The sequence below is a fragment of the Oryctolagus cuniculus genome, chromosome 6 (assembly GCF_964237555.1).
Source record: "Oryctolagus cuniculus chromosome 6, mOryCun1.1, whole genome shotgun sequence".
Taxonomy (NCBI): domain Eukaryota; kingdom Metazoa; phylum Chordata; class Mammalia; order Lagomorpha; family Leporidae; genus Oryctolagus; species Oryctolagus cuniculus.
The window spans coordinates 58,949,187-58,973,378 of NC_091437.1; the positions used below are offsets into that span (position 1 = coordinate 58,949,187).

Sequence of the window (24,192 nt, forward strand, 5' to 3'; positions counted from 1 at the left end):
GCTGACCGCCCCCTCTCTCCCTGTGAAGGTAGGATCAAGGTGGTGGGTTGACTTGGCCTTGGCTCAACCTTTGGGAAAGAATACATTGAGATCACACCCTCTACCTGCTGCAGGCAGGGGCCTTTGTGTTGTCCCTGCGGCCCAGCACATGGTCATCCCTCAGCAAGCACACAGCTTCCAGGCTCCCTGGCTTTGTGCAGTGTCCCATCTTTAGGCACAGGGTCAAAAATATGCAGGAAGTATCCAGCAAATGAAAGGGAGCTTCCCTTGGTTTCTGGATGCTGTAGTTAAGAGAATGAAAATGCACTAGGTCCTGAGAGGAGTGGGCCCCAGTTTGGGGCAATGTCCAGAGCTCGTATAGTTTCCTTTCTGTGGTCCCAAAGACCCCAGGCCCCAAAGCTATGCACCGTTTCTTCAGCCAAATAAAATCAACAGCCACTCCATCTTCACAATGAAGCTTGAAACCAGTCAAGCATTTTTTATTTAAAAAAAAAAAAAAAAAAGGAAAGGTCTAATGGTAAAGTATGCAGTCTACACATGCTACAGCTAACTGCTCACGCCCTCCCCCTCACATTATATATATGTAGGTAATTTGTGTGTGTGTCGAAGGCAAACAACCACCACCACCAGAACTTGTCAGTCTGCCGACAGGGTATAAACATGCTGAATACCCAGGGCCCTCCTGCTACGCCACGATGAGCAGGAAGCAGGTGCCAGAGCCTACTGTTCCTGGAGAGACCCAAGAAACGGCCTTGTTCCTTGGTGGCTCCCTGCAGCAGGGCACATGGGTGGCAGCTAAGGTGACCACGGTTTATCACCACCCTGTATGTGAGAGGGGCGTTACTACTAATTACACAGACACAAAGGCATCAACAGGCATACAGTTGGGGTAAAAACATGGACAGTACAGGTGTATGGGAATCACTTATTGCTGTAATCAATCGGTGAGGACACCTTTTGCACGTTAGATCTGAAAGTGAAGGCCTCTTCAAGGTCAAAAGAGATTGAGCTCCTCATCCCTGATAGGAGCCAAGAGGGCGGACTTTGGAGTGGAGAGGAAGCTGGGACGCTGTAAGACGATGATGAGGGGCTCAATCAACTTAGTAGGGGAGCACCAGGAACCAGACATCCCGCAGCGGAGCTGGATGGCCCAGCCTGGACAAAGGGGGCTCAAGGCAGCCCCTGAGCAGGCCAGGGTTATGGTGCTTCTGGAGCTCTGCCTGGGTGGTGGACAACTCAGACATCATCATCTTGCTCATGGCAGGAGCAATTCTTTCAGGCCAAGGAAGTGTTCCCCACACGCTCAGGCTGCAATGCAAGCCGCCTTACATTCACTGGGGCCATAGCCTAGCACCAGGACATCTGTGGTCTGTGGTACAGTATGGCTGTCTGCTGTATACACAAAAGCCCCGAAGATGAGGCCTGGACAGTCAGCAGTGGGGAGACAAGATGGCCACATAGGGCTCAGGCTGTCTGGGGCCCATTATCACAGACAAAAGAAAAGGGCAAGACCTCCCAGGGGATGGCCGACAGCAACACTAAGAGACCCACACACAGTCACAAACGTCTGTGTCCTTGATGATGAAGTTAAGCCACCACCTATTTGAGCCCAAAGTAAACACTCGCCCATCCATCCCTCACCCAGGGGCCCTCCTGAGTCCTGGGGAGATTTAGCACCTGCCCTTTAACATGGCAAGTGTGTTCTCCACCTTCTACCTGCTGATGAAATCCCCAGTGGGCTTTGGAAAGGCTTAAGGCCAAGAACTTGACCTTACAGCTCATTACATGGAGGAGTTTTATGGCAGGGGCTTCAAAGGGACTACTATAAGCCTGGGACAGTCTCTAGCAATTTCCTGGGAGGATAGGGGCTCTTGCTAGGTCTCAGCCTGGGACAATGATATAAACCCACAAATGGCAAAGATTCAGAGCACAACATTTGTACCAATGCCTATTTTATCAAGTGGTGGTGCTAAACTTGATTTTTCAAAAAAAAAAAAAAAAAAAAAAAATCAGTGGCACCATGTCTTTTTGCAAAGATGGAAGATAAAGTAGTTATCATGAGGTCATAAGCGGGGGTCAGGGGAGAAATAAGGCCCCACTGCTGCCCACCTTTTGGGCTGGCATTTAGCTTGTGATCTACTGAAATGTTTGACCAAACGGTGGAGGGGGAGACACCTGAACTCAGAGGGAGGGTCACCCGTGTCTCTTGAAGCCCTGTGAGCATTTTACTGCTGACGGCAGAGGATACATCATGGGCCTGGGGGAGGGAAAAAAATACTGGACTAGAGTTCCAATGTCACTATGGGGACGAGACTGGGCATGTGGCTCCACCCCCTGAAACTCAATGTTCTCACTACAAATCCGGGGCAGATGCTGTCCACCTCACGGGGTTGTCATGACTGAAGCTGAAGGAGGGAGCGTGTTTAAGCGCCGGTAACCTGCCCGGTGCTAGGCGTGGAAGCAGTCACCATGGCCTTGGATAACTCCATGGTGGAGCGTTGCATGTTCCACTGACTGCCCCCGGACTAGGGACAGCAGGAACGTCGCTGGCCCTCAAGCCCACCCACTCCAGCCGCCTGGGGAAGTGTCCACCAAGGTAGCAGGAGCTGGATGCAGGAGTCCTATGGCCACAGATGTGACCCGAGGAAAGAAGAGAGGAATGTGGCTTCAGTACCTACAGCTCACGCTAGCAGAGGAAAACAAAACAAAACAAAATCCAACTCTTCCCTGGGCAGGAAAATTGTCTGCCCACAGGGAGGCAGAGCCAGTCTGTTCCCACCCAGCTGGCCACTGGGAGGAGGGAACAAGGCCAGTGACAAACTCCTTCCATGGAGTCAGCAGACTGAAGTCACAGCCAGGGATGAAGCCACACACATCCCGGTGTGTCTAGCACCAAGCACAGAGTAGGTGCTCACGAAATACATGGAAACAAAAGCAAATCAGCAAAAAACATGTTGGGTTTTGTTTTCTGAATTGTGGTCAAATCCCACTTAACAGCTCTGCAAAAGCTGTTTGAACCCAAGTGCGTCAAAAACTCAGGAAAACTATGCTACTGCAGGGGTGGGAGTGGGCAGCTCTGCAAAGCCCTCCCCCAGGCCCTCCTCCAGGGCCTGAGAACAGGAGGACCCTGTCCTGACAGTCTCTGGGGTGGGAGTTGCAGGGCTGCTGGAGATGGGAGGAGGCTCTGGGCAGAAGCACTCAGAGCCAAGTGTCACTCAGAGCAGGACTGGGGCGTGGGGCGCAGAGGAGGCTATTTGCACAGAATCTTTGGCACTGCAATGGATGGCAGCATCCCCAGGAATGCTGGCTCTGTGGTCCCAAGAGCGCGGCCCGCAGCACACTGTAAGCTGGGGGTCCCTGGGAGGGGCGGGGGCAGGTTGGAGTAGCCTTGCTTCCGCAGGGTGGAGTAGGAGAGGAAGGGGCTTTGTGTGCTAACCCCCAAGGTGGCCGGCTTCACAGTGGGAAGAGCTCTGCCCTGGGAGCTAGAACCCGCGGGTCCTCGAAAGTTCTGCAAGGCCCACGCAGCGCCTCTTTAAGCCTCAGTTAACCCCATCTGTCCAAATGGGTGGAAGGAGTTCCCTGGGTTCCTCCCAAGGAGAAAACAGCCAGGTAGAGTGTCTGACAAAATAAAAGGAAGGAAGAAAACTATACACATACCATAGCAGGGCAGGGACAGGAGGAGTCTGCCTGCCCTTGGAGGCTCTGTCCCGTCAGGGGCTACTGCTTGCCATGCTTGCTTTGATGGAGAGCCAGTGCTGGTCCCTGAGCCACCAGGGCCCCTCAAGGCTGGCCGTGAGACCACCTCAGCTCCCCTTGCACCGTAAGTGCTGTCCTACAGCGGGACGAGCACAGGAGCAAGGAGCAGGGCTCTGTGCCAACGACTAGAGACCCAGGCACCCTCTGTCTTGGAGAAGCAGGTGCAGAGAGCCTAGGGTAGCCTGTGACACATGGCACAGTTGGGTTGGAGGGATGTGGGGAGGTGTGGGAGCAGCCGCAGTGCCCCCTCACCTATACTATAAGGAAGTCACCTGGGACACCTGTTCTTGGTACCCGGCCAGCTCTGTTCTCTTCCCTGCTTGGTTAGCCTCTTACAGAGGGAAGAGCACAGGCATTGAAGCCAGGCAGGTCTGGGTTCTAATCCTCTTTCCTCCTCTCCCTGGCAGTGTGCCCTTGGGCACATTGAACCCGAGTTTCCTCATCTGTAAAATGGGTACATTATAAGGAAGGGTTACCCCATGAATGCAAAGTGTCAAGTACAGAGCCTGGCACCTAGTAGCTACTCAGCAAAGGGGTGCTCACAGGAGGCACACCTTGTGAATGGCCCCTTGATTCAAACAACCTTGTGACTCTTGTCTAGGGAGACGAAAATGAAACACCCCGTGTTGGGGGGTGGCAACTCTTATTTAAAAGCCCTGGACAGATGGGAGCCTGCAGCAGGAAAGTCCCACAAGCGCGGTCCCAAGTTAGAGGATGGGACGCAGGGTGGCCGAAAGGACCTCCGGGCTCACTCCTGGGGATGCTGCATCTTGCTGGACCTCAGAGGCCCATGGGCCCCAGGCCTCGGGAAGAGCAGCCTTTCCTTGAGATTGGCCATGGACTTGACTTCTACAGGATGTGGTCCTTTCTGGCACCAGGCATTTTGGAAAGAGGGTGGGTAAAGCCACATGGCTTTTGGAAACGTGGGGAAGTCAGAGCAAGTCGTCCTGAATTGCGTGGGACATCCCTCGCTGTGCCTCATCCAAGCCATGAGACCTCCTCTGGAGGTTCTGCAGCAGCAGATTCTGTCTCATCCTGGGGGCCTGGGTGGGTCATTGTCCGCTGCGGATGGCAATGCCACTGGCTGGAGGAGGAGTTCCCAGAAGGCAGGCCATGCTGATGTGGACAGAGCCAGGGCTGTGGCTTCGGAGCCTGTAGAGGGTGCTGTGATGGGAGGCATCAGACTCCCCTACCCTCCACCCCCCACCCCCCACCCCCCAGCTCCTGACGTCTCAGCAACTCGCTCAGCACCCAGGGGAGGGACGAAACCACAGGACTCCGGGTCTTCCTTCCTTGGAAGCTGCATGGAGAATGATAAATTAAGAGGCATATTAAATACGTGGGTAACCAGCAGGGACTGCGGGGCATGGAGGCTGAGGGGACAGCCTACAGCTTCTTGCGGAGATAGTTGGAAGGGATCCAGCCTTCCCAGGAAGGCGCCCCGCTCAGGACCTGGCAGAACCACCAGCCGCTGCTGTTCTTCTCCCGGACTTCGAACACCGTCCCTTCCTGGAAGCTGCTGGTGTCTGCGTCTCCTTCAAAGTTGGCCACAGCCACATACAAAGAATCCTTGGGGCCATCGGCGTTGGGGAAGGAAGCGGCAATGGCCTTCTCTCTGTGGTCCCCCACCCTGCCAGCACCCCACGGGCCTCGCACATCCTCTTGGCCTCCCGGGGAGTTGGAGAGAAATGGTTTGGCTTTCGGAGGAACTAGCAGGGGACGGCCTGGGGCAGGAGCTGCCTTGCTATCGTGGGCTTCGCGCTGTGGGCTTCGGACCTCTGGGAGGGGCCTGGATGAGGAGGACCCGGATGTTTTCTTGGGTGGAGGTGGTCTGCGGGGTGGGACCGCTGGCCTCTGAGCTTCCTGGAGAGGGACGGGCACGGTCTTGGGCGTGGGCTCTGTGTTCTTGGCCGGTCGCGGAGGAGCCCGGCAGGCTGCTTCCTTTGGGCTGAGCCCATCTTGTCTGCCCAGCCTGTCCTGGACGCGGCCAGGTGCTTCCCCAGAGAGGAAGTTTCGGCTAAAGACCGCATCCTGGCCCCCAGGAGCTGGGTGGGCCTCGCCATCCAATGAGGCTTTTTCTGGGGCCTTGGCAGGCCTGAGCTTGCTCCTGAGGTTGCAGATGTCCACTTGGTCTTCACCCTGAGGTGGCTCTGTCCTGGGGGAGGGAGATGGTTTGGGCCTAACCTGAGGTCTGGACTTTAAGAAAGGGTTCTGGGGTGCAGCTTCCGGCTTCTCGTCGGGCACTTCGGCCTTGGACTTGGGCACGGGCCGGAGGTTGGGCTTCTTGACCTCCTTGGCCAGCACCTTGTGGCCGCACTCCAGCCCCATGTCGTTCTTCAGCTGGAACACCTTGCTTTTGTCGGGTCTGGGCTCCAGTCTCCTGCCGTCCCGGGCCGGGGACGCATGCTTGGCCGGCACCATGGGCAGGATCATGCCCGGGGCCTTGGGCGACGAGCCCCGGAGCTGCTCCAGCCTCTGCCGCTCCCGCTCCAGCAGCTCCCCTTCTGACTTGATGATGGACTCCTTGCGCGGAGGGAGGCTGGGCTTCTCCTCCAGGTCGGGGTCCGAGATTTCCTCGTAGCCTGCCGACGCGGACATGTCTGAAGATGCTTTACGCAGGACGTCCTTCCCACCCTTCCAGTCTTTGGACCATGGCATCCCCAAGTCCACGGCACCATGCGGTGCCTCGGGCAGGGGCCGGGAGGGCCCGACAGCCTCGCCTCCTGGACTGTTCTCCATCGCGGCTGTGTCCCCAAGCCGGAGCTGGGCCACCTCGTGGGGGAGGGGAGCCAGGAAGTTGGGTCTCGAGGCATTGCTGGTCTTCTTGTACTTGTCAATGAAGGTTGCTGGGGCCCAGCCCTCCTTATCTTCAATCTGAATGTACCACCAGCCACTCAGGTTCTTCTCGATCACCTGGAAGGGAGGACAGAGGGCAGCGGCTGAGTGCAGACCTGCAGCTTCTAGAGCTTGGATTTGGGGTGGGCTCTCCCAGACCCTGTGGTCCTCTGGCCCGGGGACCAGCAATCAGCTGCTTCTCCTATAACGTCTACAGGAGCCAGCCACAGAGATGCTGCCATGTACCGGGGACATCTGCCGTGGGGGCAGGATCTTGTCCCACCCTGGACTCCCCTAGGTAGCGGTCCCTGAGATGAGGACTTGGGGTCAGGCAGACCATGGGAGAGGCAATTCCAGGAAGCATGTGGTAAAAGTGAGAAGGTGAGGGGAGGGCCAGCCATGAGAAAGGCCTGACTGGGGTCACTGGGCTGTAACTGATCAGGGACCCTCTGAGATACCAAGAGGGTGGTGCCTCAGCAGGGTCGCGTGGGACATGGGGGCATTCATCTCCTGACTCCCAGTCCCTCCCCACTGTTGTGTGACCCTCCCTCCCCTCCTGAGGGGCAGGGAGCTGTCAGCCTGCAGGGCCCTGTGTGTAGCTGCAGGTTAATCCAGGTGGGTCAGGACACGAGCAGTGCTGCTAGTTTTAAAGTACAGAGCAAAAGCCACATACAAGTGTATTTCAAAAAGTTCTTGGAAAATAGAATTAGAAGGTATTTTTATTTTGGTGCAAAACTTTTTTGAAATCCACACACAGTATTTTTAATTTTCCACACAAGTTTGAGAATGCTCCCATATGTATGGATTTCAAAACTGTATATCAAAATAAATTTACCTGGCTGGCGCCGTGGCTCAATAGGCTAATCCTCTGCCTAGCGGCGCCGGCACACTGGGTTCTAGTCCCGGTTGGGGCGCCGGATTCTGTCCCAGTTGCCCCTCTTTCAGGCCAGCTCTCTGCTGTGGCCCGGGAAGGCAGTGGAGGATGACCCAAGTGCTTGGGCCCTGCACCCCATGGGAGACCAGGAGAAGCACCTGGCTCCTGGCTTTGGATCAGCGTGGTGCGCTGGCCGCAGCGCGCCAGCCGTGGCGGCCATTGGAGGGTGAACCAACAGCAAAAGGAAGACCTTTCTCTCTGTCTCTCTCTCTCACTGTCCACTCTGCCTGTCAAAAAAAATTTACCTTTTAAAATTTTATTTATTTTTAAAGATTTATTTATTTATTTGAGAGTCAGAGTTACAGAAAGAGGTGGAAAGACAAACAGAGAGAGCAAGATCTTGCATCTACTGGTTCACTCCCTGGATGGCTATAACAGTTAGTTCTGGGCCAGGCCAAAGCCAGAAGCCAGGAGTGTCATCCGGGTCTCCCATGTGGGTACAGGAGCCCAGCCACTTGGACCACCTTCCCCTGCTTTCCCAGGCCATTAGCAGGGAGCTGGATTGGAAGTGGAGCAGCCAGAACACAAACTAACACCCATTTGAGATACTGGTGCTGCAGGTGACAGCTTTACCTGCTACGCCACAGAGCTGGCCCAAACTCACCATTGTTTTTGAAAAAAATGACTTATTTATTAATTTGAAAGAAGAGAGAGAGAGAGAGAGAGAGAATATATCTCCCATCTGCTGTTCACTCCCCTGGTGGCCACAAAGCCAGGGGCCAGGAAGTCCATCCAGGTTGCCGATGTGTGGCAGGAACCCATGTACTTGGGCCATTATCCACTGCCTCCTGGCACATCAGCGGGCAGATTAGTCATGAAGTAGATAAGGTGCCTGGCACAGAAGAGGTTCCCTCCTCCTCCTCCTCCTCCTCATCATCATCATCATCATCATCACATCTTGATGACAAACAGCCTAGAGGAGGAACCAAGGTGCTCCTAGTGGCCCTAGAATGCTGTGGATCCAATAACAAATTCTGAACACTAAGATGAGGCTGAGAAGAACCAAGAAGCAAAACTGAAGAGGAAAACAGAGCACATGGAATTTATTATAAGAAAAGAGCATCTGATTAGGCCAAAAACTTTAGTGACATCCAGCTATCACTGGCAGAGCCTACGCTGACATCATGAAAGAATAAAGCGGAAAAGCTTCCAGGACGGGCTGCATTTGTGCTTCCTGGAGAAGAACGTTGGCTGAGCTCGTCACTGGCTCAGCTCGAGCGCAAGTAAGACAAAGGGCAGAAAGAAACGAGGGGAACAGTGCTGGTTGAGGTGAGGGTGGGGCTCAGAGAGAGACTCCCTAATGCCTCCAGAAAACACCAGGGGCCTATTAAGCCCCGGCTGCAGCCAGCATTGCCTTGAACCGCAGTGCCTGTGCATGGCGTGCGGAGGGGCCCCTGGCCAACTTCTGAGGCATCTGAGCCCCACAGCCCCACAGCAGCAGTGCTGTTTGATTGCCAGCAAGCTCTAACAATGATGTGTTTGTAGAAAGCGCTGGAAACTCACTGTCAAAGGCTGTATCTTAAGTAAGAAAAAGGTTTCGTAATGTTTGCAGCTCTCTGGGAAAGAAACCCCTTGTAACATGCACATTGGAACTCTGGTTTCAAGACAGGAGACAGGGCAGCTTCCCCTGTAGGCAACAAACACAGGGAAGAGAGCAGTGGATCCAAAGCTAAGGTCAGGAGGAGGAATGGGGAAAGGCAGTGGGTCTGGGAGGGAGGCTGCGGCCCAAGACTGCTGCACCAGGTGGGGGACTTCATGGTGATGGGACCTGGGGAGAGGGAAGGCCCGGGGTGACTGGCAGGAAATGAATGGGGATAACGAGGCAGAGCAGCCGGAGGCTGGCCCTCCTCAGTGCCCTCTGTCACGTTCTTGTTGGACAAGAAAAGCAAAGAAGGAGAAATGGTGAGTGTGGAGGCTTGGATCAAATGCTGCTCAGTAGCTAGCGCCGAAGCCGGTGATCTGGCACAGAAACCAGTGGAAGCAGACTAGCTGCTTGTGAATGAGGGGGTCTTCAAAAAGTTCACAGAAAACACCTATGATGAAAAAACTATGCAAGGATTTCAAATTTTTGGTACCAAAATAAACTTATCTTTTAATATCATTTTCCTTGATCTTTTGGAAATCTCATAGACCCCCACTGGGGCTGACTGCTGAATCTCTCTCTCTCTCTCTTTCTTTTAAGATTTATTTATTTGAAAGCCAGAATTACAGAAAGAGTGAAGGAGAGACTCACAGAAAGATCTTTCATCTGCTGGTTCACTCCCCAAATGGCTGCAATGACCAGGGCTGGGCCAGAACAAAGCTAGGAGCCAGGAACTTCATCCAGGTTTCTCATGTGGGTGAGGGGCCCAGGGACTTGGGCCATCCTCTGCTGCTTTCCCAGTCACATTAGCAGAGAGTTGGATAGGAAGTGGAGCAGCTGGGACTGATATGGGATGCTGGCACTGCAGGCTGCGACCTAACCCACTATGCCACAGCGCTCGCTCCCTGCTTCATCTTCTAACACAGCTCAAGACAACAGCTAGTACCATGAAAACACTGGAAATAAATAACAATACTACTGCAAAGAATTCACAAATGGGAAAAAAGAGATAAAAATTATAATAACAGAATCTTATTTATTTTTTTTTTGACAGGCAGAGTTAGACAGTGAGAGAGAGAGAGAGAGTGAGAGAGAAAGGTCTTCCTTTCCATTGGTTCACCCCCCAAATGGCCACTATGGCCAGTGCACTGCACCAATCCGAAGCCAGGAACCAGGTGCTTCTTCCTGGTCTCCCATGCGGGTGCAGGGCCCGAGCACTTGGGCCATCCTCCATTGCCTTCCTGGGCCACAGTAGAGAGCTGGACTGGAAGAGGAGCAACCGGGACAGAATCCGGCACCCTGACCGGGACTAGAACCTGGGGTGCCGGCGCTGCAGGCGGATTAGCCTAGTGAGCCACAGCACTGGCCATATAACAGAATCTTAAATGAAAAATAGTTGACTTCCTTACAGAGACACAGAAGGGCATCAAATTCATGATGGAACACATGAAACAAGAACAGGTGACTATGAAAAAGAATCAAGAAGAGCTGTTGGAAATGATAACTGTAACTGTTAAATAAGTGTCTGCCTAAATGTCCACTCTGGGAAGATGACTTTAGATCTGGAATTCAACACTAAAACAGGCATTGCAGAGGGCAAAATGACAACAATTTTCATATTGCCAAGAAAGCATTGTGTGTAGAAGTGGGGAACTGCCCTTGGTTAAGAACACACAGTAATAAGAGGGGACCATTTGTGGAAAAAATGGAATTGGAAACTAAGTTCATTTTAAGGTAAAGCATTCAGGAATCCATGCATCATTTTTTCATAGTACACATTTTTTCATAGTACCGCCCATGAGCTTTTTGAAGACTCTTTGTAAGCGGCCCCCTGGGTGCTAACACTGGGTAGGTATGATGGGAAACCAATGCAAACTGGCTTCCTGGAGGAGGCAGAGGGATTTGAAGAGTGAGTTAGATTTTGATATGCCAAATTCAGTTGGAAAAATGGATTTGAGGGCCTTGCCTAAGAGGGCAGGATGAGCTGGGGAAAGGAAGGTCATTCCTGGCAGAGTGAGGTGGGAAGGGCTGGCCTGACCAGCGGGGAGAATAATAACCCCATCTCAAGTCAACAGTCACAGGATTCAGCAAGACGGAGCATGGGCCCAGCACCTGATCAGTGCTGGCTGGGGTCTGAATGTGTCCCCGCAGAGTTCAGGTGTTGGAAGCTTAACCCCCAAATCCATGTGTTGTTTGGAGGTGGGGCCTTCGGGAGGACACTGGGATCAGGTAGGGTCCTGAGGCTCCCATGACATGAGTGGCTTTGTAAGAGGAAGAGCAACTGAGCCAGCGCTGGCTCTTCACTGCCATGGGACGCCCTCTGCCATGTGATGATACAGAAGGAGGCCCTCGCCAGATGCCGACCCAGCCTCTAGGACTTCCCAGAACTGCGAGTCAAATAGCTTCTATTCTTTATAAACTACCTGGTCCCAGGCATGTTGCTATAGCAACAGATGACAGAGGGCTAAATGTGAGCCGTTATCATTTTTACTCTCATTTTAGGTACATACAAGCCACATACACACACACCAACCCCTAAGCCAGGAAGTCTACACAAAGGTGACTGAGTTTGCACTGAAACTTGAAATGATGACCAGGAGTTCAGCACAGCCATGTGGGCACCCTAGGAGTTTTCTACAGTTAAACAGCTCCTGTGTTCAGGGGCTCACAACCCAACTGGATGAATTTATTAATTCAACAAATGTTTAGTGAGAATCTGCCATAAGCCAGGCTTTGTGCTGTGTTCACTGCTGTGAACAGACATGATCCCTGGTCTCAAAGAGTTTATGTTCTAGTGGAGGAAATGAACTACAATATACCCACTCACCTTTCACCCACCTACACACCTATGCAACCAACCAACCAGGACCCTCAAGAAGAAGTATGGGGCTCTGGCACGTCAGGGGAGGAAGAAAGCACCCGCGGCAAAGGTGACTGGCCAGGGCATCCTGAAGCTACAGAGGGAGGGCAGACCAAGGTGGAGGCAGGGACCTTACGGATACCTAGAGACCTTACGGACACACCGTCCCTGAAGTGTGGCCAAGAGAGTGAAGATAAACCTGTAGCCAGAACTGGGGGGCTTGGGTCCCACCATCAGCTCACCAGATGATGATCAGTTTCTTCATCCATCAAATGGGGCCACACGCTGAAAGCTACCCAACAAAGCTGGGGCGAGGGGAGCTGAGATACTGTGGTCCCGGGACTTCTGCAGTCTACAGCTGTTGAAGCAGATCCTCCTCTCTCTCCTGGTGGCAGCAGCCCGCTTTCCCCTGGGCCTCCATTCATCCCACGTGAGACGCAGGGGTGGGAATGTGAGGTGGGCTGGCCAGACACCCTGAGGCTCAATCCTGGGGCCTATTCTGCCTCCACCTCACTTTGGGATTGCTGAGACAACAGGCTACAGTCTAGAGCTGCGGGGGCCATTCTCCTTGCTCTTGGAACAAAGTCTGATTAAAGCCAACTTAGAAGAGAATGGAGATGAGACAAGGAAATATGAAGCCCTGTTTACATGCAAAGAACCAGCCCTGTCTGCAAGCACACTCACAACCCCTGCATCCTGGTGGTGGTGGTGGTGATGGTGATGATGGTGATTTCTGCCCAGGCAGTCTGCCTATACTGATGGAAGATTCCTATGAACCTACTTTAAAACATGCTTTGAGAAGCTAAACATTCACTTGCTCAATTCCTGTCTTTATAAAGTCTCCATCCAGCTACCGCCCTCTTTCTTGCTGTCTCTCATAACTAGGTCCTCATGTTTTGCAGTCAATGCCTTACTTCTTCACCTCCCACTCACTTCCTTCCCTGGTGATCTGGGTGATGGTCCCACCTCTCCACTGAGCTCTTCTTGCAAAATGGCTGGTGACTTCCCTCCTGGCTCACGAATGTGCCTGTACAGGCGTTACCCCATACATGGCTCCTGCCTCCATCAAATGTCCTACCTGCTCTTGGTTTTGCCGCCACTTCCTTTCTTTGCTTTTCAGACTCTCCTGCACCTGCCGGACCATCCTTCCAATACCCATCTTCTCAGGGTTTCTACCCCAGCCCTCTCAGACTCTCACTCTTCATTCAAAAAGTCAGTAGGAAAATGAAAGTAAAAAGATAAATTTATTCTGGTGCAAAGAACTATGAAATCCATGTCTATGAAAAGTCTTCATATAGTTCTTAGAAAATGCATATGATAAAAAAAAAAAAAAACTGTGCCTGGATCTCAGAATTTTTGCATGAACACAAATTTATCTTTTAGTTCCACTGCCCACAGACTTTCTGAAGTACCTTCATACTGATCACTAGGCTATGGACTCCAAAATGTTGAACTTGAGACACGCATGTCCAAATACCTATCAATGCCTACATCTGTGCGCTCATCAGCCGGCTGCACCTCCTCATGTGGTCTTCTCCCCCAAACCCTATTCCTCCCCAGTCCTGCTGGAATGACGTCTTAAACGCCCCCATGTTTTTACATGGTAGGCACTCAATATATGTGTGCACAATGAACAACAATGTAGTTTTCTATCACAGGTTAAAATTCAATTCAGAATGTTCCTGAATTCCACCACTCCAGCCCTTAACTCAAGTAATAGCGAAGGGAAAACACAGAAAGATTGCTTCTTCCTGGAACATTGTGATGCTTCGATGCCTCTCAAAGCTAAGGCTGGAGGAGATGTGATTGATGGGCTAGAAGGACACCGTGGCCACGGAATGCAGAGATAAGCTTTTAACTGACTACACAGGGCAGCCTGGGCCAGACAGCGTCTGATGGAGCAGCTGGCAAGCTAGTGGGGGTCGGGGAGGAAGGAAGGCACCCACAAGGGGATGCTGGAGTGGGCTGGGCAATGGTGCCTGTGGTCTGGGCTGTCAAACTGTGCCCTGTGCTAAGCATGAGCTGTGCTATGTCTCAGAGGAGCAAGCAGGGTGAAGACAACTCCCCATGGGGCCGGTGCTATGGCAAAGTAGGCTAAGCCTCTGCTTGTGGCACTGGTATCCCATGCAGGTGCTGGTTTGAGTCCTGGCTGCTCTACTTCCAATCCAACTCCCTGACAATGCACCTGGGAAGGCAGCAGAAGATAGTCCAAGTGCTTGGGCCCCTGCACCCACGTGCAAGACCCAGAAGAAGCTCCTGGCTCCTGGCTTTGGATCGCCTCAGCTCTGGCTGTTGTGGCCATTTGGGGAGTTCTGAACCAGTGGATGGAAGAAGATCTTTCTGTCTGTCTCTCCCTGTCTGTCTGTAACTCTGCCTCTCAAATAAATAAATAAATAAAGAACAAAACAAGACAACTGCCCAGGGCCCAGGCACACACCAGCACAGAAGTTAATGGGGAGTGCTCCAAGAGTTTGCCCCGGGAACCGGTAGGGGCCTCGGCTGTCCCTTGGTACCCGCAGGGCAGGCATTAGTTCCAGCACCCCTTGTGTATTCTGAAACCCACAGATGTTCAAGCCCTCCTATAAAGGGGCACAGTGTTTTGCATACAACCCACGCACCCCTCCTGTATCCTTTAAGTATGGAGAGATGACTTACAATCCCTAATACAATGCAGATCCTATGTGAAGGGTCATCAGGCTGTATTGTTTAGGGAACAAAGACAAAGTCTGTACCTGCCTGGGACACAGGCCATGTTTTTCTGAGTAGTTCTGGTCTGCAGTCAGTGAGTCTTATGGGTATAGAACCTGTGGCTCTTACACATGCTGCAGGGATGAGTAAGGGAACTGCTTCCTGAGATGGGCTTTAAAGATTTATTTACAGGGCCAGTGCTGTGGCTCAGCGGGTTAAAGCCCCAACCTGCAGCATCAGCATCCCATAAGAGTGCCGGTTCAAGTCCTGGCTACTTCCAATTCAGCTCTCTGCTAATGCTGTTGCAGCCATTCAGGGAGTGAACAGAGTGACAGAGAAAAAGGAGAGAGATCTTCCATCTGCTGGTTCACTCCTTCAATGGCCAGGGCTGGGTAACGCCAAAGCCAGGAGCCAGGAACTTCATTTAGGTCTCCCACTTGGGTGCAGGGACTCAAGTAATTGAATTATTTTCCACTGTTTCCCCAGGCATATTAAAAGGAAGCTGGATCAGAAGTGGGGCAGCTGGGACTTGAACTCATGCCCCGATGTGGGATGATGACATTGTAAGTGGTGGATTAACCCTCTGAGCCACGACGTCAGCCTCTCCCCTGCTTTAGAAAACTCTCAAGAAACATCTTTGCCTGTGGATTCTAATCCCTGGTCCATGTTGCAATCCCAGCACTTACAGGCTCTCTTGGGGGCCTGGGAACACCTTTGAACTCTAACCCCAAAAACGGGGAAAGGAAAATTGCAGCAGCAGTCGCGATTGAGGCTGGCCTTTATGCAGGGGATGTAGCAGATGAGCAGAGAAGTGGAAGGAAAGCAGAGAGGAGACGCGAGAAGTGAACTCAGGGGCGACAGGAGGAACACAAGGCAGCCACAGCAGATCACACGTCGTGTGATTCCACTCCTGTGCCACGTCTCGGACAGGTACATCCAGAGATAGAAAATCGGCCAGTGAGAGGGGCCGAGGGGAAACAGGGTGGGGCTGCTAACGGGCCAGGGAGGACTTTTTATTCTGGAATTGGCCAGCGGTGGGGGCCACACAACTGTGTGGATCCACAAATAAGTGGGTTTCACACGTCACATTGGTGGACCACACAGTATGTGAATTACAGTTCACTAAGCAAAAGGAGGAGAGAGGAGAGCAGCGGCGGGTGCAGCTGGGAGTCAGGTGGGGAGTGGCAGGGACGCGCAGGCCCACTGACCTCAACCTTCAGGCCGGCCTGGAAGCTGATGCCATCGGGGATGGTGGTCTGGAACTCGGCGATGGTGTAATACTCCTCTTCCACTTGTGGTGGGATGGGTGGCTTGGGCAGGTTGAGGCCTCGAGGCTGCCACGGTTAAACACAGGGCTGCGTTACCCTGATGCTGAAGTGGGGTGGGGAGGGGACCATGGGACTGGGGCGCGCAGTCACCCTCGGATGGACCCTGGGAAGCCTATCCCCATTCTAAGGACCAAAAAATACAGAGGGTCACTCAGATCATCATCTCCTGATGAGACCTCGTGGGCCCTTCAACTTCACAGTGACGAGAAGCAACATAGGATGCTGAGCTACACTGAGACTATGGGGGCACGACAAGAGCCTCTGCATTCAGGAGGCCGTGAGGGTTGTGGAAGGAACACAGGCTTGCCAGTCAGATCCACGAGGGCTGCAAACACTGATGATGCGTGCAATCCTGGGCAAATCACCTCCTCTTCTGGACCTCAGTTTTATTCCTTGTGGAATGCGCACATCAACATTACCTACCTGTGGGAGCTGTTCCAAGTATTAAACCAGTTAATGTAGGAAATTACTGAGTACACAGCATGGTATATAGTAGGTGCTCAATAAATGGAAGACTTAAAAAAAAAAAGAGGCTCATTTTTCAAAGTACACGTTGAATATCTCTTAACTGACATCCTTGGGACTGGAAATATTTTGGATTTTTGGACTTTTTTCAAATTTTGAAAATATTTGAATTTCAAAATTTTGAAATATTTGCACTTATACAAAGAGATGTCTTGGGAAGAATATCTAAGTCCAAACATGCAATTAAATCATGTTTCATGCACACCTTATACACACGGATTGGCGGTAATCTCACAGGCTATTTTTAATAATTTTGTGCATGAAACAAAGCTTCATGGTATGGAATTTTCCATTTGTGGCATCATGTTTCTGCTCAGAAAGCTTCAGATTCTGGAACTTCTGCAGTATCTTTGGGCTAGGCATGTTCAACCTGTACGGGTTAGAAAGGAGCCTACAGGATTTCACAACAGAGAACACTGGAATGGCGCCTGGGCCTCGCCAAAGCCTGGGCCTCAAGTTGCCAGATCAGAGAAGACTGATCTAAGGCAGCGAGAGGTGGGCCCAGGAGGCAGGTGCCGAGGCCTACTCGTCACAAGTACACTTTGGAACCTCAGCAAACTGTTTCCCCTGCCTGGCCCTCAATTCTTTCCAGCTGCTGATGGGCCCAGCAGCCTAACTCACAGGCTGTTGTGTGGACAGGAAAGAGAGCACCCCAGGAAAACGCAAGGGCGTGCTAGTGGCCAGCAGTTATTCACGACACCCGTCAGGCTGGGGCCAGCTCCCAGTAGCAGGAGTGCACTTACAATGGTCATGTCCCGGCGAGGGGGCGGTCTCTGCCTCATCTTTGGCGATCCTGTGGAAAAACCAGATCTCATTTCACTGCTGAGCAGGCTTGCACATATAAAATTCCTGAAGCAGGATCCGGGGAAGAGGTCTCCTGCAGCAGACCTGGCACAGGCTTTGTACGGGGGTCAGCACGCAGCGGCAGCCCTTCCCACGAGAACAGCCTGATCAGAGGGGCTGCTCGCGTTGGGCTCAGGGCCCTGGATCTTTCCTATGCAGGAATGAAAGGGGCGGTGCAGAGTCCTCGAGCAGGGCAATGCTGCCCAGGAATGGCCAAAAGCATGGGCTTCAGGATAACACAGAGGAAGGGCCCAACCCAGCTCTGGGGCCTTCTGAGGGTGGACAAATTACTCCAGTCTTTGAGGCACAAGATCCTGTCCTGTACTACAGGCACAGTGTGTGTCTCCCAGGGGCAGCGGTGCAGACGGACATCTACAACGTCTGTGAGGCTCTTGGCACGTGGCAGCCACGTGAGACATGTCACGACGCACAACCACACTGACCCAAGCACGCCTGGGCTGATGATTTCAGGGGTTTCCACTCTGGAGTTGGGCTGCCCTGGCTCTGGATCTCAGCATCACAAGGAGGCTCTTGGCTCTAGGCAGATGGTGGAGGTCTCATCATGTGCATGGTCTGCACAGAGGCAGCTGGACATCTGGGGTGTACAGGAGAGGGCTACTCCCTCAAATACCCATTTCCCTGTTCTTCTATCAGAATAAACAGCAGCAGAGTTTTAGCCTTGATAACATTTTAGCCTATAGAAAGATGACATTCCTCAGACTTCCTTGCAGCTATGTGTTGCCATGTGACTAAGTTCTGGCTAAGGGCACATGAGAGAAAGAGGAATGCACGTGGCTTGAGTTGTGCCCCTCTGTGTTACCAGGAATCCCCCTGTGCTCTTGGCCATGACAGTTTAGAATCACAGAAACACAGGGCTGGCCAAAAACTGTATCACAAGCAAACACTGCCGTGTCCATGTGTGTTCTCAAGGCGGCCAAGCAGAGACTGCAAAGCTTGGCTGAGGACTCAAGAAGTTCACTGCCACTTGGTAGAAGCAGCAGGGGCACCACCTCCTCTCTGTGTAGCTGGAAGCCCTTTCTCAACGCCACGCCCTGCCCCGAACAACCAGCACGGCCCTTGTGCCAGAGACTTGGGTACGATACAGACTGCAGTGATGAACCCTAGTCTCATGGGAAGTGGGGCATATTAAATGGTAAAGTAAACGCCGGGAGGCTTTGAAAAGCAAGAGGGTTGAAGTCCTATCGTTCTAGCAAACCCAACACAGGGCCGATGACTTCTTCCTCCGGCTCAGATACCGACAGTGCACAGGTACGAGCTGCCTGGGTTCAAGTCCTGGTGCCAGCATTTTACTAGGTGGGGGCCTTGGATACACTACCTCATCTCTCTGATTCCTAATCTGTAAAACAGAGCTAGGGAAGTCCCTCAAAGGTTGATAGGACGAGTCAGTAAGACTGACGGCCAGGAGAGGGATGCCCCTTGACCTCCATCCCGCAACGTGCTGCTTCAGTGGTCTGGAATGAATCCGCAGGAATTTCTGAGCCCCCGTTTCCCTATCTGCAGTACAGTGGGCAGCAGGGATGCTACACGGACAAGGTTCAATGTCTGAGAAGCTCTGAGTGCAGAGCTGGGCACCCAGTGGCCCTGGGGAGCGTGGGTGGGCATCACTCACTCTGCTTGGCGTCGCCCTCGGGCCCCGGGCGCCCTTCAAACCGGCCGTCCCTCTGGTTGTTGAGCAGCTCCTTCTCCCTGCCCACCGCATTCTGCTGCCGGGAAACACCGTCCAGGTCAAGGGCACCGGGGTGGGCGGCCGAGCTGAGGCCCAGCTTCGGGGGTAGGGGCTCCCCGCTGCTCTTCTTCAGGTACGAGGCGGGGGCCCAGCCTTCTTTGCCTTGGTACCTGGGAGGAAGAGGAAGGACGCTGGCCAGGCTGCTTTGCCAGGCTCCTGGGAAGAAGCCACACTTCCACTGTGAACCAACTTCCAGTCCCAGATGGCAGGAACCAGGGGCTACCTACCACTGCCCAAGGGCCAGAGGCCAGTGCAGGGCACACTGCCTCCAGGTGGAGCCTGAGGCCTCTGACAGCACCCACCACGGTTGACCCACCCTGCCTGGTTTGCAGCCTCCAAATGCCCCCTCTCTTTCACCCATCCTGCCTCCCGCCCCTGCCCCCTTTGACTGTGAAAGCCTTTTTTCTCCACTCCTTCCCGGCGAGCACCTGCTCCTCCTGGGCTACGCTGAGTGTCATCCCTACCTTTCCCCAGAGCGCCCTCTCTATCCTCCCGCACACACTGGGATCCCAGCACCTAGAACACACACGGGACATTTGGACGTGACGGTTCTGTCTCCCCAGTTAGCATGTGAGCTCCTGGGGGCAGGACCGTAGCCAAGTCATCTCTAAGTCAGGGCCACTGGTGCCAGTGATTTGAATGGAGAAATCAAAGTTCAAGTGGACGAGCCGCCACAGAGCTCTGCTGCAGTGGAGGTCCCCGGAGCCGGCGCTGTGACTACAGCGATGGTGAGAATGGAAGCGGCCCTTGGGCACTTCCTTTGCTCTGTCCTCAGCACTTACAGCTCTTGATGGGATGGAAATCCAGCCATCCCCAGGAGACAGGCACTACAGGCTGAGTACCCATAATCCCCAAATCTGAAATTTCACATGCGCCAAAATCAACATTTTGGGCAACGGTATGATGTTACAAGTGGAAAATTCCACACCTGACCTCAAGCGATGGGTGCAGTCAAAACTCAGGTGCACTAAAAATATTGTATATGACTGCCGTCAGGCTGTGTGTGCAAGGTGTGGATGCAACAAGTGAGTTTCAGGTTTGGATCTGGGTCTCCTCCCCATATGTCACAGTGCATGCAAGTATTTCACAGTCTGAAGAAACACTCAGGGGATACTCAAGCTATATTGACATCTCTCTGTGTGTGTGTGTTTAAAATTATTTAGTTGGGGCTGGCACTGTGGCACAGCAGGTTAAAGTCCCAGCCTGTAGTGCCAGCATCCCATATGGGTGCCAGTTAGAATCCCAGCTGCTCCATTTCCGATCCAGCTCTTTGCTGTGGCCTGGGAAAGCAGCAGATGATGGCCCAAGTCCTTGGGCCTCTGTACCCACGTGGGAGACCCGGAAGAAGCTCCTGGCTTCGGATTGGCTTAGCTCCAGCTGTCGTGACCCTTTGGGGAATAAACCAGTGGATGGAAGACTCTCTTTGTCTCTACCTCTCTCAGTAACTCTGTCTTTCAAATAAATACAATAAATCTTAAAATTATTTAGTTATTTATCTGAAAGGCAGAGAAACAGAAATCTCTCATCCACTGCTTTTCTTCCCAAATGCCCACAACTTCCAGGGCCAGTAACCAGGAACTTGTCATGCAGATCTCCCATGTGGGTGGCAGGGACTCAAGCACTCGAGCCAGTACCTGCTGCCTTCCAGGGTGCACATTAGTAGGAAGCTATTGGGAGTGGAGGTGGGACTTGAACCCAGCCACTCTGACTTGGGATGCAGGGGTCCCAGAGGTGTCTTTACCGCTATGCCAAATGCCTACCCTGAGATGTTTTAAGGGCAAGGAGTCTGCGGGAGGGAGGCTGCGTATCTCACACAGGATTAAGAGCCAGCACACAGCAGAAACAAATCCAGACTTCAGCAGCTGGACCACTGTGCTCTCAACCTCTGTGCTTTGTGGCCTTTCCCAGCAGCCCTAGCTCCCGGTGTGACGCCTGGCAGAGACGGGGCAGGGCTCTGTTCTCGTTGGCTAACACGTGGATTAAGCACTTGTTTGGTGAGGGAATGGAGCAGGTGCAGGATAGGCTGGTCATCACAGAACTGTGGCGTGGCCGACACCCTGACGGATCAGCTCACGGTTTCCCCAGAAAGGAACTCAGTGGCTGTAACCATCACTGAGTTCTCCACATGACAGAACTCAGTTTAACTGCAACGTGCAGAAGAGTCAGCGTGGACCAGCGCAGAGCTGGAGCCCAGGTGCATGCTCGTGACAGCAACTGGGCACACCTCCCCTCTCCACACTGGGGGTCACCCAGATTGCATGAAATCAGCGAGGGAGGGGGCGTTCACCATGGGAACTGGCGGACACCACGATGAGGAGCATCCTCCCCAGGCAGAGCAGGTGGTGGAACATTCATCTGCACCCCTACAAAACGGGGGCCCATGCCTTGGGGGAAAAGTTAAATACACCCAAATACAGCGAGGCCAAAGGCTGCATCAAGGATCACTTGAAGAACTGAATGGCCCCGTGTTGTAAAGAAGAAAAAAGGGCTGTTTGTAACTGGCAGTGAATTTGTAGGAAGGTGGCAACGTGCGTGGTGCAGCGTGTGTCAGTCAGTCTTACGTGCCCCTTGGGGGGATGGCGAGAAGCCGCACCCTCATCAGCCCCCGCTGGGCTCTGCACAATCGGGCCTCAGCGTGACCAGTTCAACATGCGGGGAGATAACGCCACAGCAGAGGGCAGCACGTGGGGCGGGGAGTGATGGGCGTCAGGGTGAGAAAGGAATGGGCTCGAGTGTCAGCTCTGCCATGTTCCAGCCTCCCTGGAACCTCCCGACAGCCCTCACCGCAACCTGAGTCTGAGGCAGCCGCTTCCAAGTCCCAGAGACGCTGCAAGTCCAGGGCAGCCATCACACCCACAGCTGTGTCTGCTAGCATGTGTCTGTAGCATCTTATTCTCCGGCTTCACATCTCACTCCTGAGCCCCCGTCAGGAAGCCTTCCTGAAGCCCCAGGCCAAGCAGTCCTTCTTCCGTGGGCCCCAAAGTGCCCCCTGCATCCCTCCCACTCACTGCTCATCTCACCGCCCGCTCCAACTGTTTGCCAATCCATCTTCTGTGTTCACCGCTCAGACCCCCAGCTCCCAGGATAGGGCGTGTTCCCAAACAGAATCTTAGTGTGTGTTTGTTGATGAATAAATGAAGGAATGAATGAATGCACACAGTACCCTGCGTACAGCCTCACGTGAGAGGCCCTGATGTCCTGCCACACACCAGGTCACAGAGACCCTGGCTTCCTCCCTTCTGCTCATTTCTTGGGGTCACAGCCTCACATTGGGATGAGCAAGGAGGGGCTCCCAGCACCCTTAGGACTAAAACAGGGCAAGTCTCAGGCGAGCAGGGCGAGCTGGTCACCCTACCTGCCTACGCGGCTCGGACTCCAGCACTAGCTGAAAGCCCTCAAGTGTCTGAGCTCAGTTCACCTGCTTTTCCTACTAGACTCCGAGAGATGAAGGCAGATGATGGCGCAGACCCCAGGGCAGAGGACAGCTGAGACACATCGTTCACCCGGCATATTGGTCTCAGGGTGGGGCTGCAGCGGGGCAAATCCCCAGGGGCAGCTTCAACCTCCGGCTCACGAGAGACACCCGGAGTGGGAGACCGGCCTTGCCCTCTGTGGTCCGGTATGTCTGGAGAAGGTATTGCGTCTTACAGACTTTGGGGAAGAATGTAGGGGGAGGACAATGCCATCTGCAGCCGCTCGAGCCCACCCACTTAGAGGAGGCGGCGAGCGTACCTGATCTTCCACCAGCCTTCCAGGTTCTTCTGGATGACCTCCACCACGGCCCCCCTGTCCAGGTTCATCTCGTCCTGGTCGCGAGCTGTGTATGGGTAGATGACGGTGTACTTCTCCTCTGTGGGCACAAGGGGAGGATGGAGTAAGCAAAGGACGCAGGGAGCCCAGCAGATGCCGACTGTGATCTGGGCCAGGCCCTCGCCCTCCACAGACTTCTGTGCACCCCCAGGCCCCCACCGAGCCCTGGGCGGCCTGGGCAAGCAGCAGAGGCAGCAAGCTGCAGGACAAAGGGCAGGTCCCAGTCCCTCTGCTACTCCTCAGCGTCACACTCGTCCTCACCTTCCTCAAAGCTGGGCTTCCAGGTCGTGCCCTGGCCCACACCATCCACTACGTCAGCCCGCGGCAACCCTCAGCCTCCCGCTCTGCTTGATTCCCACCGCCTCACTCTTGGAACCACCCTGAGACACAACGAGCAACTTACTTATTTTTACATGGACTTCTCCAGCACCACGGAGGGGCCTGGGATACTGAGTAAGACATGCAGGCCCGGTGGGCACCACCTTGCCGATCATGCTGGTGGGGAGTTCAAGGATACGCAGAAAATCTGGCAGCTACAATCGCTACCAAGGATTGCATTTTCATCACCTGGCTGGTAACTGAGTTTCCTTTTTCATGAGTATGGCCAAGCCCCTGGATCCAACCATGCCTGAAGCTTTAATTCTCACCCTACTACTCTCTGGGCTCCCCTAGCCCTTAACCTACGGCCCCCTCTTCTCCCTGTGGGCTTCCTCCAGCTGTGCCCTCCACACGGCAACCTTGATGATGATGAGCCTTGCTCATCGTCACACTCAGGCACAGTGCTCCAAAGAGGAGGGAACAGCTAAACCCTCCAGTGCATCGGTGGCTGAAATGGAGAAACAAGGATGCATGTCCCAGAGGGACTAGCCAGCAGAGGAGAAGGCTTTCCTGTTCTGGTGACGTCTCAGCCCCCGAGTGAGTGTGGCTGCACCAGCTGTGTCCTGGTGGCCGTGGCTGGGAGGCTGGTGCAGTCTCCAGCCCTCTGGGAACATCCCACAGGCTGTCCGTGGCCTCCTCAGCTGGTGCAGAGGGAGGCGGAAGGCACACAGGGCGTTTATTTATTGATTGACTTGGCCTGCTGACCTGCTCCGCAGGGGCTGTGCTGACTCAAGCTGCACATATCCTGTGTTCACACAGCCAGCTGTGGCCTCCTTTGCTGAAGCTGCCCTGGAGCTATGGGCTGTGAGAGGTGGACGAGGGAGCCCAACCCTGTGGATGGATGAGCGGAAGCTGTTTGGCCTGAGCAGGGAGGAGCGCTGGCCGGGTCCTGGACTGAGTGTGGTC

General features: G+C 53.6%; 1 protein-coding gene across 1 annotated transcript in view; it reads right to left on the reverse strand.

Annotated features, from left to right (window-relative positions):
- Positions 1-445: 445 nt before the first annotated feature.
- SH3PXD2B (SH3 and PX domains 2B) overlaps positions 446-24,192 on the reverse strand; it is a 105,744-nt gene continuing 81,997 nt past the window's right edge. Inside the window, exons 9-13 of the mRNA XM_051843617.2 lie at positions 22,831-22,948; positions 18,982-19,208; positions 17,252-17,301; positions 15,864-15,989; positions 446-6,669 (exon numbers count right to left, since the gene is read on the reverse strand). Coding sequence (XP_051699577.2) covers positions 5,143-6,669; positions 15,864-15,989; positions 17,252-17,301; positions 18,982-19,208; positions 22,831-22,948 — 2,048 coding nt within the window. The 3' untranslated portion in view covers positions 446-5,142. The remainder of the gene's footprint in view (positions 6,670-15,863; positions 15,990-17,251; positions 17,302-18,981; positions 19,209-22,830; positions 22,949-24,192) is intronic.